General features: G+C 41.0%; 1 protein-coding gene across 2 annotated transcripts in view; it reads left to right on the plus strand.

The window, feature by feature from the left end:
• The window catches only part of LOC135496871 (5'-3' exoribonuclease 1-like), a 44,698-nt gene extending 34,512 nt beyond the window's left edge, over positions 1 to 10,186 (plus strand). Inside the window, exons 26-30 of one of the 2 annotated variants that reach the window (XM_064786435.1) lie at positions 2,216 to 2,351; positions 2,736 to 2,762; positions 5,887 to 6,029; positions 6,489 to 6,650; positions 7,428 to 10,186. In XM_064786435.1, coding sequence (XP_064642505.1) covers positions 2,216 to 2,351; positions 2,736 to 2,762; positions 5,887 to 6,029; positions 6,489 to 6,650; positions 7,428 to 7,718 — 759 coding nt within the window. In that variant the 3' untranslated portion in view covers positions 7,719 to 10,186. The remainder of the gene's footprint in view (positions 1 to 2,215; positions 2,352 to 2,735; positions 2,763 to 5,886; positions 6,030 to 6,488; positions 6,651 to 7,427) is intronic. The other variant, XM_064786436.1, reaches the window with a different exon arrangement.
• Positions 10,187 to 17,774: the final 7,588 nt, after the last annotated feature.

Below are 17,774 nucleotides of genomic sequence, written 5' to 3' on the forward strand. Positions count from 1 at the left end.
CTCGTCCGTCGTCCGTCGTCGTATCCTATTTAAAAAACAGTGGCACGTTTCTTAACCGCTAGGGCTATGAACTTAAAACTTTGTACACAGCACCCCCTAGGTCAGGTGACCTCTGACACTGAATTTCGGTCCAATCTGATTCTCAACTTGGCCACCAGGGGGCCAAATGTTGATATCTAAAAAGTGTGATATCTCGCTTATTAGTGACTTGTTTTCGATGAAACTTGTGTTGTAGGTACTCATAGCAACTATTCATCTTATATTATACGGGTTTTTAATTTGACCTACTTTTCAAGTTCACAGAGGTCATATGGCTTAAATTGGCCGTTAGAGTGTAAACTATGGCACGTTTCTTAACCACTAAAGCTATGAACTTGAAACTTGGTACATATAACCCCCTATATCACACAGCCTCTGGTGCTGAATTTCAGTTTGATCTGATTCTCAACTTTGCCACCAGGGGGCCAAAAGTGGATATCTAAAAAGTGTGATATCTCGCTTATATTAAGTGACTTGTTTTCGATAAAATTTTTATGGTAGGTACTCTTAGGAAGAATACATCACATGTCTTACGGGTTTTCAATTTGACCTACTTTTCAAGGTCGCAGAGGTCATATGGCGTAAATTGGCCGTTGGAGTGTAAACTATGGCACGTTTCTTAACCAGTAAAGCTATGAACTTGAAACTTGGTGCATATAACCCCCTACATCAGATAACCTTTGATGCCGAATTTTGGCCTGATCTGATTCTTTATTCGGCCACCAGGGGGCCATAATGGAAAAAGGAAGAAGTGCAATATCTTGCTTATTTGAGTGAATTGTTTTCGATAAAATTTTTATGGCAGGGACTTCTAGCAAGGATACACCACATGTCCTACGATTTTTGGATTTGACCTCCTTTTCTAGGTCACAGAGGTCAAATGGCGTAAATTGGCCATTAGAGTGTAACTATGGCACGTTTCTTAACTGCTGAAGCTATGGACTTGAAAGTTGGTACATGTAACCCCCTACATCAGATAATCTCTGACATCGAATTTTGGCCTCATCTGATTCTTGATTTGGCCACCAGGGGGTCAAAACTGAAAAAGTAGGACGTGCAATATCTTGCTTATTAATGACTTTTTTTCGATGAATTTTTTATTGCAAGGACTCTTAGCAATCACACGATATTGATCTTGTTGATGTCATAGACAATTATTGGTTGGATCATAAACTTATATATACTGCCCTGTCTTATTACTTGACATCAATACACATCTAAAAAAAGTCTTCATGCCTGATTGTGTTCACCTGATTCACCTCTAAACTAAGCATGATCCTGCCTACTAAAAGATGTATACGGTGAGCACAATGGCCCCTGGCCGTTTCATTAATTTCAAACTTAATAAAGAAGTTCTCCATAACGCGACAGAACCCTAAATTGAAAAAAAAACTTCAATATCTATTTCATAGGAATAAAAAACAACAAATTAGAAATATGAATATACAGTAGAACCTCCCTTAGCGGACACCTCTCTATTAAGGACACCCTCTCTATTAAGGACAATAGTTTTGGTCCCAAATTGGGTGTTCCATTCAATTTGACCTCTCTAATCAGGACACTTCTCTATAAAGGACAGCACTTGTCAGTCCCGAGGGTGTCCTTAATAGAGAGGTTCTACTGTAAATGCAATTTAATGGGACGCACATACCCTTTAACTCCTACTGCTTTGCTATTAGTAGGCCTCCCTTAAAAAGCCACATATGCAGTTCTACATGTACTTACTCGATTTTGATGAACAAAATGTTATATTTCTTAGAATTAGAATTATATTATCATTCTTGCGAAATCATTTTCAGATTTTCAGACAATATGCTTGAAACCACATTGAATCTGGTGCATTTGATATAAAATTGATTAGATATCATATTGATAAGAGCTAGATTGTACGCGCACTCAATGTAATGTACAGTGGTCAGTGGAGTGTCATACATTTAGGATTTATAATAGCAGATAGTGATTTACATTGAGCTAAATGAGTTTTATGAAATGCTGATGGGCGTGATACTTGTAGCCACATCAAAGACTTCCTTCATTTGTTATCAAGTGCACTGATAGCATTGTATATTGCTTGGCCACATTTCTGCGTAAATCTCCTTTAGATTTGGTCTTCTACTAAAGATAGTTCACTCTGTTGTCTGTTGTAAAATGACTCTCAATGTGCTTCTTGTTTCAGCGTGGAATGCATCAAGCTCCTGTCCCTTATAACATGGGAGCCCCCATGTATGGACAGGCCTGTGGCCCAGTGCCTGGAGGAATAGGATCAGCTAACTCAGCATTCCGTCCAGTTCACCCAGGGCAGCCACAAAAAGGTGAGCACATTTTCTCCTGACCTGATATGGTGTTCATCATTATTCACTCATTTTGGGCCTTGTACATGTACATTAACGTTAATATAAGAAATGATTCCGCACTACGCACTTTGATTTGAAATCGTAAAAAGTCCATTTTGAATCTTGGGAAAGAGGGGAAGTGGTGTCTCGTCATTTTGTTTCACACTCAATTTAGAAGTTATTTCCTATTTCCAATATCACTGGGTCAATTTCAGTCTATCGGAGCTTGCACTGTGTGTGCACTGATTACCACCTGTTTCCTGTGTGTGTTAGGTGTTGCATGGTGAATTGGTGGTGACCATCTTGTATAATTTGACTCACTCTTTGATGTGTTCATTGCCTTTGTTCTGTCACCTTCAACAGTCTGCTTCACCAGTTGGATAAATGGAGGTAAACATTTTGATTTAAGTGTTGCTATTTGTATTTGTTACGTGTTGTTGTGGACTTGCTCTACCTTGATTGATAAAAGTTCTTTTATCACAAGCGGAAAGTATTAACCTGTATTCTATCCCATTATCCTTACTTTCTAAGGACACTGACCAACAGAGTAATTCAGATGACATCAGCACACTTCAAGGACTTTCAAATCTGATCATAGGTGTTTTGTACCTTGTTTTTGACAATGGCAGACTCCCCTGTTGTGAGTGTTTGAACTCTTAAGTCTGTTGCTCCCAAACTGAGTCCAATAATTTACTGCATTATGATTTGAAAATCATTAGCACTTTTTTAGCGCTGTTAAGATTAGCGCTACTGTGATTTGAAAATCACAGTGCGGTCACCAAGGATATCGTTGATAACTCGGTGCCCTGAAATGACCAATTTTTCAAAATGTGCTCGGGTTTTCAATATGACTTATAAAACCCACATCTTACCATGATACATTTTATTTTTCTTATAAATGTCACCTCAGATAAACAATTAGAATTATCATGTTTCTGGCAGTAATTTATGTTAAATCAGCATTATCTCCTTGTACTATGCAAGCGCAAGTTGCATATTCTAAAACACTTGATTGGGAATATTTCATTTTCATAATGGATAGTGTAAATAGCCTCGTTTTCACCACAGAGGTTTGGATGAGACAACCTAAACCGCTTTTGTTGGTGCAAAATGTGGAAGCATTTCAAAATCATTTAAAACCACATTATTCGATATTTAATTTGAGATATTTTAGAATAGAAATTGATACCTCACTGTTGGTATTGATTGTCTCACCCAAACCGTTCGGGTGAAGCTAAAATGTTGGCCAAAACCTCGTCTACACCTCAGTTTTGGTCTACTCTTTAGTTCCACCCTCGCAGTTTGGGTGAGACAACCAACACCGCCAGTTCGGTATCAATTCCTTAATCCTTACCATTTTTGTATCCCGTCATGCAAGTTTTTAGCTCACCTCTTAGCAGAGGTGAGCTTATCCCATACCGTGGCGTCCGTCGTCGTCGTCGTCGTCGTCGTCCGTCGTCCGTTAGCAGGGCACGTTTCGTAACTGTTAGAGCTATTGAGTTGAAACTTGGTACACATGTACCCTTATGTAATGACACCTGGGAGACCAAGTTTCGGTCCGATTCGTTTCATGGTTTGGCCACCAGGGGGACAAACGTTAAAAGTGAAAATATGCAATATCTCCCTTAATAGTAGTCGGGAAATTTTGAAAAAAATATGGTAGGTACTTCTAGCAAAGGTGCATCATATATCCTCCGGGTTTTTGATTTGACCTCCTTTTCAAGGTCACAGAGGTCAAATGGTGTAAATTAGCCGTTAGGATGTAACGATGGCACGTTTCTAAACTGCAATGACTATTGATACCAAATTTGGTACCAATTGGCACCAATTTTATATCATAGGTACATCTAATTCTAACAACCATTCAATGTGTCACCCGGGTCTTCTTTGATTTGACCTACTTTTCAAGGTCACAGAGGTCGAATGTACTGTAAATTGACAATTTTGGGGAAATTGTAATTGCTTAGACCTACATCAAACCTAACACTACATGACACAAGACCATGCTCTTTGTCCATCTTTCCTCCACATGAGGTGAGCACAATGGCCCTGGCCATTTCATTGTTGAAGAGTCCATTTTCGATGACTGTGAAAAGATACATTGACTTTCCTGTTTCTTGAATGATAGGCCCAGATAAGCTCATTGTGACCTCTGATTAAATGGGAAGAAAAAACTATTATCATTGTCATTTTTCTTAGGCGTTGAGCAAATCTGTGGTGTCTGATTATATATATTTCCATCACCTCTATTATGTTCTTCTATAGATTCATGCACTTGATTGGGAACAATGTTTACATACTGTTGGCCAGCGTCACGTCACGATGCCGCTCTGACAGTTTTACATTTCTGTAACGTGACTTGACGCAACATCTTCGTAAACATTGTTCCCAATCAAGTGCATGAATCTATATACACCTCTCTATAGAGGACACCCTCTCTATTAAGGGCACTAGTTTTGGTCCCAAAGTGAATGTTTCCATTCAATTTGACCTCTCTAATCAGGACACCTCTCTATTAGGGACAGCACTTGTAAGTCCCGAGGGTGTCCTTTATAGAGAGGTTCTACTGTACTATAGGTCCCAAGATTTTTCAAAAATCACAGGGAAAACTGATTTTGAGCATTCCATCTCTATTTTAGAACGAAAGTATTCATAAAAAAGCTTGTTCATTAGTCTATCCTGTAATCCTCGTTACATTAGCTGTCGCCCACCTGTAAATCCATAACTGCCAGCTCAAGTTGCCATGGTAACCACTTTATTCAGGGATGTCAAATTTCCGATTTGTAATGGATTTCTTACTTAATGCGAAAATTGATACCTGGTATGGGAAGATCTCTTTCTCAGCTTTCTGTGGGTCTTTTAATTTACAAAATTGAACCAAAAATAAGCATTTTTGAAGATTTTCACCCAAAAGAATTCAGACTTTTTGCCTTAGCTCATTGGCATCCCTGTTCATTACCATAGTTCATCTTTACCGCTACATGCACTAGCACGGCAATCATTAAGCATAATACACCATAAAAACACCAATTTTCGCCACAAAGACGAGTGTCAGAGCCTCTCAAAGTCATCATGGCAATAATCCTCAGAAAAATATTCGCACAAATCTTAGTTTTCAAAATGAAAGAATTTTTGCTCTGTTCCAAAGTGTGCTGAAACTGAAACTGTGCTTGTGCATGGGGTAATGCCAAAGTATTCCAAAGCTTATTTCGTTTATGGCCATTAGATTTTATTTTGATGGCTTTAAACTTGCTTTAAAACCTGGTGGACGCTGGTGGACGCTGTTTGGGATGACCCCAAGATCCTGATGTGTTGTTTATACATATTTATCCAAAAGCATACAGCATGTTGTCTGGGTGTTCATTTGGATTGCAGCAATAGCATCCAAGGACTGTTTTATTGTAGTCACTCTGTAAGTCTTCAGATAAGGCAATGCTGTGTGAGTCTTGTGTTTAAAAGTTGATGAATTACTGCTTTGTTCCTTCAATATCTGACGCTGGCTTGTTTTCTTTAGGTCCACAGTATGGAATGCCCCCATTCTTCCAAGGCAATCCAGCCACTGGTGCTTATGGCATGCCACCATTCTTCCAGGGAGGATATCCCCCACATATGGTGCCAGCCTTTATGGCAAACCAGGCAGGTTTCCAACCAGGACAGGTATGTATGACTACTCAGGAAAGAAAGTTTGTGACTGAATTTCTGTTTTCATATTAAACCAGCCATTATTTTAATGGCACTGATAGTGATGCTATTTATACCGTAACATGCCAGGTAGTAATGTCTGTTAAGATTCATTCAAAAATGCAACTTAGGTAAGTCCTCTGTCAAGACAGCGTCTGTGAATATTTTCTGATACATCTCGGAACTCCTCTATACATGAACGCGGCAACTTCATTCGTGCTTGTGTGTCATTATCTTGAGACAGTATTAACATGTTTCTGAACTATTTTTTGACCCCTAGTCTGAAATTACATGCAAATTAATCACAACAGGTCTTACGATTCATGCACACACAAAATACTTTTCTAAATGATACATGATGGGGTTGGTAAAGTGCAATTATGAAATAATTTGTTGGAGGGAAAATTGGATATCATGTCTTTTGTTTTGTTCCAGCGTCCTGCTGGCCCAGTGCGGCAAGCTGGAACCATGATGCAGCCTCGACCACAGGGAGATCTCTCGTACCAGCAACGACACCAAGAAGCTAGTTTGCATCCACCAGCAAATATAGATTTGGCAAAGTCGCCTGACAAAGCTAATCCCTTTGTACCTTTACAGGTAAGGCAAAAAAAGCGTTCTGTTTCTGGTTTCCGCGCGCGTCAGTTCCAACCCCGTGAGTCTTTTTTTTTCGTCAATACTTTCAAGGAGACGATATCGCGCACCTGAGCGCCGCGTGGCATTATCTGGAACTTTACGTACTGAATCACCTATAGAATTTCCCTGTGGACATTGATCATGGCGGCTTGATTCCTACTATTGAATCTTTTGTGTAAAATCTGCTTAATAACAATGACTCGACTCATTTCCGTTGTGATATCTCATGGATCCAGTTTGGTATTGTTGTGATAGAGGACAGTGTGAGCCTTCTCGAGCTCTATGCAGCAGTATGTAGTGGCAAGGTTGGTGACAGTGATGGCCCATGGAAATCTCCACATACACCTACAGAAGTGATAAAAAATATCCCAGAAAAAAACTAGAATGCATGACCTCATCAATTTTCAGTGGACCATGAAACCAGAAACAGAACACCGGTTTTTTTTTGCCTACAGGTAGCAATATACTGGATGCCTCCGATAGATGTCAGTGGTCATGCACCATGATGTAAACGTGATATCAGAAAATCATTGTTTTACACATGACTGAGTGAATGGATTATAAGAACTTCATTGATGCATCCCTGTTGATCATCATGGCTTACAAAGCATGCAAGGACACTTGCCCTAGCAGTAGAGTGCCTAGAAAAGCTTTGGTTTACTTCAAGGTTTGTTTCTTAGTTTGTTACAAATCTAGTTTACTTTATCAATATCCTATTAATAACCTTTTCATTCTTTTCAGGTCACGAGAAAGCAGACACCACAAAAATCAAAGAGAGCAAATAATACAGAGGAAACTACAAAACCCAAGTCTAGTCCTCAACGGTCAGGTGGAAATCACATGAAAGAAAATAAAAGTAACAATGCTGGCCAACCAGAGACTGTGAAACAAACAAGCAGAGAAAATGCAAGCCAGTCAGGAACAGCGAGACAAGATGCTCATCATAAATCCAGCCAATCACATGAAGCCCACCCGAAAAAGAAAAAAGCAAAATCAAGATTAGCAGCCAATTTTGGAAAAATGGGACAATGATTCTTTTAATGCCAATATGGGCTTCTGATTTTAAAAAGTGTATTGCAATGAATTGGAATGTTTACTGAATGAATTTGCCTGGAAGGGTATACCGGAACTGTAAACTTGGCAATATGTCATTGCGAAAAGAACATCGATTTGAGATTACTGTTACAGGGTTGTCAAAATGCTAAATTAAAGGTAAACCAAAGTGGCCATTTCACCAACCTCAAAATGTATTGGCTGCATATATTTCCCAGTTTACAGTAGCCTACTTCAAGGTCAAAATATTATAGTGAGTGAAATTCTGTTGTTGCAGATTTTTTGCCAGAATATGGACTGATTTTAAAAGACAACTCATCCTTTTAGACAGCCAAGATGTAACAGCTACGTCTCCCTTTGCCATGTTCTGGTCACGTTGACCTAAATTTGAATTCGTTATTTTTTACTTCATTGATCAAACATTATCTATAGAGCTCCTGGGCTTTTGCAAGACTGACCCCATACAAGGGTTGGCAATTGCAGCAACAGGCACACATTTTGCCTTGTTGTGACCAAGTCGACACCAAGGGACATCACCACTGCCAACTTTAATACAAAAACGCAACTAATACTACATGTATGTAAGCAGATCTGGCTGAACCCTAAAACACCAGCAGATACACAATCACTGGACTAGGCCAATGCAGCATAAATTACACTTGTATTGGTGCTAGGTAAACCTGGTTACACATGACACCATCTGACATATCTGATACCGATTGTTAATCACAACACAGTGACAGAGTATCAAGTAGGAAATCTGGATGCCTTTATGTTTAACTTGGGTTTTCAAGCACAACCAAACCTGGTAAGGTGAAGAATTCCCATCCTCAGGCTGGACTAGTAAGAACTTATTTAAGGAATTTTAAATATAGAGCTGGCTGGTTGTCTAATCAATGCTCTTTTTTACAATTGTTGTTAAGTTTCCTGTATGCCACACTTGGCATGGGTTTTGGTCAGGATACACATGGACTTATATTACTTTTTTCTGGCAAATGCAACAGACATTATAATCATCCGCTCCGGCAGCATAACATTGTATTCCCAAGGAGGATACCGCGGTGACGTCACATCACGTGATCCCGACCCATATTAGTGATCGCTATGGCCAATCAGATTCAGTCTACTGACAGCACCAGCACTGAACACATCTCCACGTCTCCCTGTCTGGTGCGCTCCTGTACACAAAAACACCAATAGACATGAAATATTGCAATACCTAGTATGGATTCTTCCTGTGTAAAATAAAATTTACAGAGCAGATTAACTTCCACGAATAAAAAAGACGTTTGGCGTGGCCAAAGTGCGGAAATAATGTCTCCGCTAAAATACACTACGAAATACACTAGGCAATGCACTACGCAATATACAGTAGAGATGCAGTTGAGTTTGTTATTGTTTTGACTTAAAAGCCCGCCCATATCATAATAAATTCATGTATTCATGAAGTATGAACTCATTTTTGTCCCATACAACTCTAAGAACAGTCAATTTCTCCTTAAATCATCACCGAAACCGCGATATCCGCAGGAAGATTTTGTTCTAGTGTCCGAAAATGCATGATCTTACAGGGGCGCTAACTCGACAAATAGAGGGGATCTATGGGGATCTATGCGAGTTTTAGGTAATACAGGTCTCGAACTTGTAAAATCTGTAAACATGCCTCCAAATCCCATTATGATAATGAAGAGATTGCCCCATATCTGGGAGACTGTTTTGAAACCATCGCTAATTTTGGAAGATCGGTGCCGGCTATTTGGTTTAAAAAACCCTATTTTCCCCCATCAAAACAGCACTTTTCATTATTCAAATGATAGCTTATTGTCTGAAGACTTATTTCATAGCAGAAAAGTACTAATAACTCTGATTTGATGCGAAAAATCTAACTTTTTTGATGACTTGATTTTCCCTTGGCCGTGGATCGAGTTTGTTTACAATATGCAGCGCCATCTTGGAAAAGCCGTGACGTCACCGCGGTATCCTCCTTGGTATTCCTTTGAATGTTTATCAAGCAGCATTTGTTTGTAATTATAGCTTGGTGTATTGTTTAAGTATGAATGCATACGATTTTATTCTAAAGAGATCCAAAATGAGAGATTCTGTAAAATCACTTATTTTTACTGGAAAAAATTTTACCGGAAAAGATATTTTCCTGATTCAAGCAAGGATGTTGTGGTGAATGCGACATCGGGCAACTGGATGATTTCTTGACGTGTATGAGAGTGCTAAAGCTGTCAATTGCAGCCTATGAAAGCCCTGCTGAAATGATGGGGGACTGACCCATATATGAGAGCATTTACTTGCAATATCTACTGATGGCCCTCATCTGTGAAAAAAATAAAGGTATTCTATGGACCACTGCATTTAGGCAAAAATGTGCTCCGTTTCCACTGACCGCATAAATGTGAGAAGAGGGTACATTAAAGTGTTGATGCTATCTAATCCAAGTAATACCTGTCGCAGCGAAACCGGGCAAATTTTGCTCTGCGCTGGGTGGGTTGAAACGGACTGGTTGTTCATTTCACTGTTGTCTGTCTTTAGTGAAACCTGAGTACATCAATTTCTTCAATTGTCTCCTGGTGTCATTTTGGCTCATCTTCTAAGTGACATGCGCTTGGTTTTGCCGTGCCTGGTCACGGCTGTCTTATGCTGTAAAGACAATTACGATTGTAGATGTACATTATTTCAACTGTATAGGTCATATTCTAGTTGACTTCATTGAAGGAATGATTACTGAGCTGGATGTCCTTGGTGGTATAATCAGGACTGCTTGGGGAGACCAAAAATGCAGAGCAAAATCGAAGCAGAGCTGAGGGTTTTGGATGTAATCAGAAGTCTACCCAAGCGGTCTTGATGATATAACCAAGGACCTCCAGCAAGGTATGAATTTCTATGATAAAAGCTTTCAAAATTAAAGGAACAGAACGTTTTAATTAGAACATGCATTTGTCCCGCTTTTGTCAAAGAATACTACAGTCTGGTGTGCAGAACTCCGGCGCCAGGTTACCTGCATCCTGAGGAAATCAGGGGTTAATGTTCGCTTCTCCGGCCCTGCACACAAACCCCTGAGACATTCGCCCTCATTTGGTGAAGTACAGGCGTACATCACCTTCAAGTCAGCACCGAGATTAAACTATCAACCTCGGTTCTAGTACTGTACTTCTAGGATTTGTATGAATGAAAACCGCACTGAGATCTCTTAGAATCGAGGTTGCAGTGCGCACCTCGAAGGAGACACTGCTCTCTAGTTGTCAGCTTGATCAAATGCGAGTCATTCTCCAAAGCAGCGATAACATTCAAGCATAGTGTAGGACTACTATCACTACTATCCACTGCGCCGGAGAATGAAGGCAAATTTGGATATTGTTTTTGAAATTCCAAGACTCAAATGCAAGCGACGCTCTGATTCGGCACATTTACTTCTGCACTGGCTACTTCACCAAATGAGGGCAAATGTCTCGGGGGGGGGGGGGGGTTGTTTGCAGGGCCGGAGAAGCGTACATTAACACCTGCTTTCCTCAGGATGGGTGACCTGTGGAGATGACGCCAGCAAGGGCCGATTCTCAGTCTGAGCACTTTTTTATTTGGATAATTCCGACAAGCTAGGGGATAATTGTCTCATGCAGGCTTGTAATGAATGGTTGTGGTAATTATTTAGGTGATAAATGGGATCAAACACAAATTTCGCCCGGCCAGCCTAGTGACATTTTGTACGTGACAATACACTACGATATATGTCAGCGATGCCTTCCTCTTCTGATTTTTGTATCAGCATTTACCCTTCCTGAGTCCTCAAATGGGTCCTCTAGCTCAAACTTCACCGATTCCAATATCTTGGAACATTACAAATGATATTGTACTTGGCATGGGTTTTGAGGGGTTATTTGGCATTAAAATATTGGCTTGACAGTGAAAAAGATTTGTCTACTTATTCAGAATTTTATACCTCCCAAGCGGTCCTCGGTTGTGATATCAAGGACCGCTGCAGCCAAAACAAGGTTTAACGTGTTTTCCATTAAACATAATGATCTCCTGTGACCAAGGGCTTTTAGAATCAATGCTTGAAGACCGCACAAAAGGAATAGAGAGCTTTTAGAATGTCCATGTTTCATTACACTTCCACTGCCAGACGAACAGGCCCCCCCCCCCCCCCTCCCGAACTCTCCAGACAAACAGAGAAAATTATTCGACAGAGGTAGGTATTTTGCAATAACTTCTCCAGACCAAAGGATACCAAATCAAAAGGGGAAAAAATTACCAAATTAACCTCATTTCCAGCACACACACACCCCTCAAAGCCCCATCCGCAGCCTCCTAGCGGAGAAATGCCCAGTAGAGGTTCAGGAGCTGCCACCAAAAATATATAAGCGAGCCTAAAAATGAACATCGCCCCCCCCCCCAAATTCAGAGATTTTGCCACATTCTGTAGTTCATGGGTGTCTCCCATTGTTGTTAGTTTTGCTAAATTCCACCAGACAACACTACCAATACACATTACCATATAAGGACACTGCTAAATCTGTTCTAGTATCATTTAATTACCACACCTCAATGATCACATTGGCCATGGGCAATCAATTTTATTTACAGCCAATTAGCTTGGTGTGAGGGGTTAATTGCCCTGTTTACACAGAGAATATGGTACAGTCTGGCTCATATTAATATCAACACATATGACTTGTGATATCTCTCGAAATACCAGACCGATTTCGATGTGGTTTGGACAAGGTTTTCACAAATCTTGTGAACATTCTAATCACAATGAAATGAGTTATTGTCTTCATTATGTAATCCACCATTCAACCAAAAAATCACGAGTGTTGTAGTACAGCAACAACTAAGACTTTCTGGGGTGTTTTCATGTTGATATCTTATCTTGGTTTTGAGCTATCATGCTTTTTCTGCAAAATATCAACATGCAATAGATACTATTTCTATTGACCTTTGAAATCTGCCCCGAAACTTCCACCACAGCAACAAGCAGTGTGTCATGTTATACATGTAGGGTCCTGTGTTAACTTTTACGAAGTGGCCATGTACACAGACTGCTGTGTACCCAGGAACAAGTTGGTTGCATGCACAGCAGAGGCGAATTAACATAACCGTGTCGTCAATGACGTCAGCTGGAGAAAAATGGCGATGGCGTGGCGGTGGAAGAACTCCCCGCTTCCCTTCAAGTTGGGGCCAAATTCTCATCCTTTCCCGGCCCCCAAGTAGATCTAAGGCGTATGGAGCCCCGGAGCCACCAGGGGGCCAAAACCAAAAATTTGGCCACTTGAGCGTAACTGTGGCACGTTTGTTAACCCCTAAGGCTATGAACTTGAGACTTTGTACAAAAGACCCCCTAGGTCAGCTGACCTCTTACCCTGAATTTCAGTCCGGTCTGATTCTTGACTTGGCCACCAGGGGGCCAAAAGGGAAAACCTAGAAAGTGTGATATCTCGCTTATTAGTGATTCGTTTTCAAATAACATTTCTATGGTAGGTTCTCCTAGCAAGGATACATCACATATCATATGAGTTTTGATTTGACCTGCTTTTCAAGGTCACAGAGGTCAAATGGCGTAAATTGACCGTTTGAGTGTAACTATGGCACGTTTCTTAACCGATAAAGCTATGAACTTGAAATTTGGTACACATGACTCCCTACGTCATGTGACCTCGGACACCGAATTTCGATCTGATCTGGTACTCACCACTCAATCCTGTTCCTGTCGTCGTTGCAGAACCATGGTACCAGGTGTGTGTGTGTTTGTATTGCAGTACTGTCGCCTTCACGTCGTCAAGTAAAAAGAGGTTAGACCGACTACGTTCTAAAATGAAAAAAATCGACTAGGGCTACACGCCGCTAGTCCGAAGGCCCGCTGTTCCGAAATGAAAAACCATCAGGTCGTGTTTTTTTTCCAATAGGAAAGGTTCCTTAATTAACCCTTACCCAATAAGTCATTGTTTCAGACAAGCGTGTCCTTTAAAAAATAAATACAAATAACTTTTCTGACGGGGGGGTTGTGCGGCCTAGGAGATCTGTCTCATAACAGAACGTTAGGGACGGACGGGAACCAAAATCAACGTCCATGGACGCGTAGTAGGATTAATCTAATAGACCTTCACATGTCACGTGGAGTACGTTTGCGTTCCAAGTTCTGAATGGAGGCCGGCACTTTGCACTGGATAATTGATTCAATGGCAATAGACCGCCCATTTGGGAAGGTTCATGTGATTTTCCTTTATTATGCGTCTAGCCTTATCCCAGTGGTGACATGATTAGACACGCATTGAAAATGGTCAATAAAATATCATTCCTTTGTCCGAAATTGAATTGATTATTGATAACATTTAATTTCCATGGTTTGTGTTGGCCAGCAGTCGCTTGGCCTCACGCTACTTTAACCATGGAGAGAATTAGGATGTTTTTGTTCGCTGCTCCGCCGCCCATACCACCGCCACCAGTTTTGCTTACACCAGCATTTCATAATTTAGAAGTGCGTCCGCCTCCGTTGCCTCCAAGACTTGATGAAGTTCTCACTAATCAACCAAATGGTCCATACGGTGGTAACGACGGTTTACCAGGATTAGAAACCACCAGATGGACTTTTGGTATCTATCAGGTGAGACAGTGGCCTCTTTCCAGCACCTCGTAGAGGACATTACGCCCCTTCTGGAAAACAGGCCAGGACGGTACCGAGATCATTTGCTGTCGGTGGAGAACCGTTTACTACTTTTTTCCTATTGGATCAAGAAATATCCGGACATTGTTGCGATGAGTGCAATGTTTGAAATCAGCAAGCAATCTGTTTGCAGGGAACTTTATTTTATGACAGATGTTTTGTGGACTTATTTTCAAGACGGTATAACATGGCCGACCGATGAAGAGTGGGAACAACTGCGGGGCAACTGGGATACTATTCCAGATGCTGTTGGGGCGATAGATGAAACGGTACACGCAATCGAGATCCCAGAGACTGAGGATCCCCCGCACCTGTTCTACAGTGGCCATGTCCACAAATATTGTATCAGCACTCAGGTCATTATCGACAATCGTGGAATGAGTTGTGCTCCCCTTGAATAATCGGTATATGGAAGTGGCCCCTTTGTTACTGTGCTACTGTTGTGTGGGGTGTGGGTGCGTTTGTGGAGGGAGTTATACGATACATGTACTAACTCAGCAATTTCTCTTGCAATAACTTCTCTTATCCTTCGTCTGAGTTGTTTTGCAGTTCGCCTAGCGGATAATGCCCTTGTGCGTTCCGGCAAACGGTTGACATTTTGTCGGATGTGGCCTAGAATGCGAACATAATTATTTCTATGTCGCTGGTACCCTTCCCGGAGTAGGGCCATCTCCTCCATGCCAACAAGCACTCTATCACACATGACTGTTCGTTCACTTCGACAACACTGTACTAAAAACCGCGCTAAAACTAGACCCATATCATAGTCATAACTTGTTACTGTTACTCAGCCACAGTCCAACAATGGACCGGTTTCTTTTGCATAGTAACTGCTCAGATAATAAAAAGACACTCAATTTGGTTAATACGAGCCAACCAGGCTTTTAGCAATAATTGACCGCTTGTCTATAACAAGGCCTATTCGGTAACGTCGGTAACATCGATTTCCCTTCAATGACAGTTAACCAATGCACGTTGTCAAAAAGCTATTGTATAGGTGGGCGTTCCTAATGTGCTTTGGTGACCACCAATCAGAAGAACGACCTTACGTATGTATTCATCACAGCAGCGCAGCCCTGGTGGTAATGCTCGTGTAACCAATAGCATCAAAGTTAACAAGCATGGTACGTTGAATTAGGTACTTCTTAGGTTCCCGTCTGTCCCTAACGTTCTATCATGAGACAGACCTCAGGGGGACGGTGACCAAATCGAAATCAGGGTGAGTCAGCCTCGGTCACACCCATTACTTAAAGGATTTCTCTTGCCTCCGTTTTTACAGTCCTAGAGGTCACATTTATACTCTAGATCCATCGAAACATAAAGTCTAGCCTGGATTTTTAACTAATTTATTTTCAGATTGGGATCGATCTGGTTGGGCCGATGCCACCTACAACCGAGGGAAGCAAGTATATCTGTACTATCACAGATTATTTCACAAAGTGGCCTGAGGCGGCGCCACTAAAGAGCAAGACCGCTGAAGAGGTTGCAAAAGTAATGTACTTGTTGGTAATGTGTAGGTGAGTAATGTATGTTTTGCTGGTGAAAAAAAACCTGATGTAGGATGATTTTAATAAAGTTAATTTAAAATATCCTATATTCCAAGTCGTATTTGGTGATGGGAACTTCAGTAGTAGCCGTTACTGAGATTCATTATGTCAGCTGCCAACTCTACGTGGTAGCACCTTCTCTGTATGTTGCAATTTTCGCCAACATGCATGTCCTAAGCGGAAAAGTTACCACGACTGGCGGTGAACCCTACTCTCATTTCTAATCTGTTAACGTCACTTTCCAGACACGGATGTCCACAGGTCATTATTTCTGACCAAGGCAGAGAATTCTGCAACAAGGTATTGGATGAACTCATTAAAGCGATGCATGCCACTCATCGGGTGACTTCGCCCTACCATCCACAAACGAACGGGCAGACAGAGACGTACAACCAAACTCTTTGTAACCAACTCATCAAATTCTGCACCGAAAATCAGAATGACTGGGATACGTACTTGCAAAGCTGCGTGTTCGCCTACCGAACGACCATACATACCACGACGAAATATACGCCATTTTATCTATTGCATGGAAGGTAAGGAACAAACATTCTTTTGAAATTTTTTTCGGCACTTTACGATTATTTCATCCTGCTATACTGGAAATGTTACAGATTTAGCAACGAGACATGTCAAACCTTCCAGAAATTCATTGCAGCAACGGAGAGTATGGGATTAAACATGACTTGTGTACTAGTGTTATTTCCAGAATTGCTGGCAGTCCTCATATACATTGTATTTCGTACTTCGTACTACTTTACTAACGTAACATCCTGAATGAATGTCGGACCCCGACGTCCGCTGCATCATTCATGGAACCCTTAGGCGTTGTCAGTTGCCGAGATCGATGTTTGATTACCTTTCTACTTTTTAGGGAAGCAAGACTCATTGAGGAATATCAGACGCATACTCCTGTGACACAATCCGATCCTACGACTGAGGACATCCAGGCCAGATCCCGAAATCTGATACAGTTCAGAAGTGCATGTGGACCCGACGCACTCAAGAACATAAAAAACGCACAGACCAAACAAAAGCTTCATTTTGACAAGCGCCACAATGTCGGAAAGGTAAGCAAAATGGACATCACTTATCCCTGCGACCAAAAGAATTTGTGCTTCTTTTCGATTTACTGTGTTTACACTTCGCATCTTTGAGCAGTGGTATGGTTTGAAACCTGGAAATATTACTGACGTCATTGTTTATCACACGGATGTAGAGCAAAATCCGTTTTCATCAGAATCTTCCTAAATAAATCTTTTCAGACACGTAGATATAATATTGTGCTAAATGTGAACATCGTCTAGTACATAAACATTCATGTACACATATCATTTTCTTTGTTTCAGCCATTCGAAGTAGGCGACTTAGTCTGGAAGAAAAATGACAAGAAGGATGACAGAAAGGGAGGAAAAATGGACCACCCATGGACAGGGCCATACAAGATTATAGAAGCCAAGCCTGAAAGAGCCGTTTATCGTTTGCAGAATTGTACCACCAGCAAGGAACTGAAGACCATGGTGAATGGTATAAAACTCAAGAAGTTCAACAGGTGGGTGAAATAAATTCAATCGTTGGTGCTTCAAACTATGAGTATATAATTTTTTATTAAGAAACGTAAATGAATCACCTTGATTTAAATTCAGGTTACACGTGGCGACATTGGGCGATATCTATAAACATGTGCTTCATTGAAAGCGGTGTTGTAAATGCTATCATGATCGCATAACTGCATTTCGATCATTATTTGTAGGCCCGACTCTAAACCAACATTGCCGCCTGCCTCCGCTGATGCCAAACCGACGCCGTCTTGCTCGGGCA

This window comes from Lineus longissimus, chromosome 12, assembly GCF_910592395.1.
Source record: "Lineus longissimus chromosome 12, tnLinLong1.2, whole genome shotgun sequence".
Lineage (NCBI taxonomy): Eukaryota > Metazoa > Nemertea > Pilidiophora > Heteronemertea > Lineidae > Lineus > Lineus longissimus.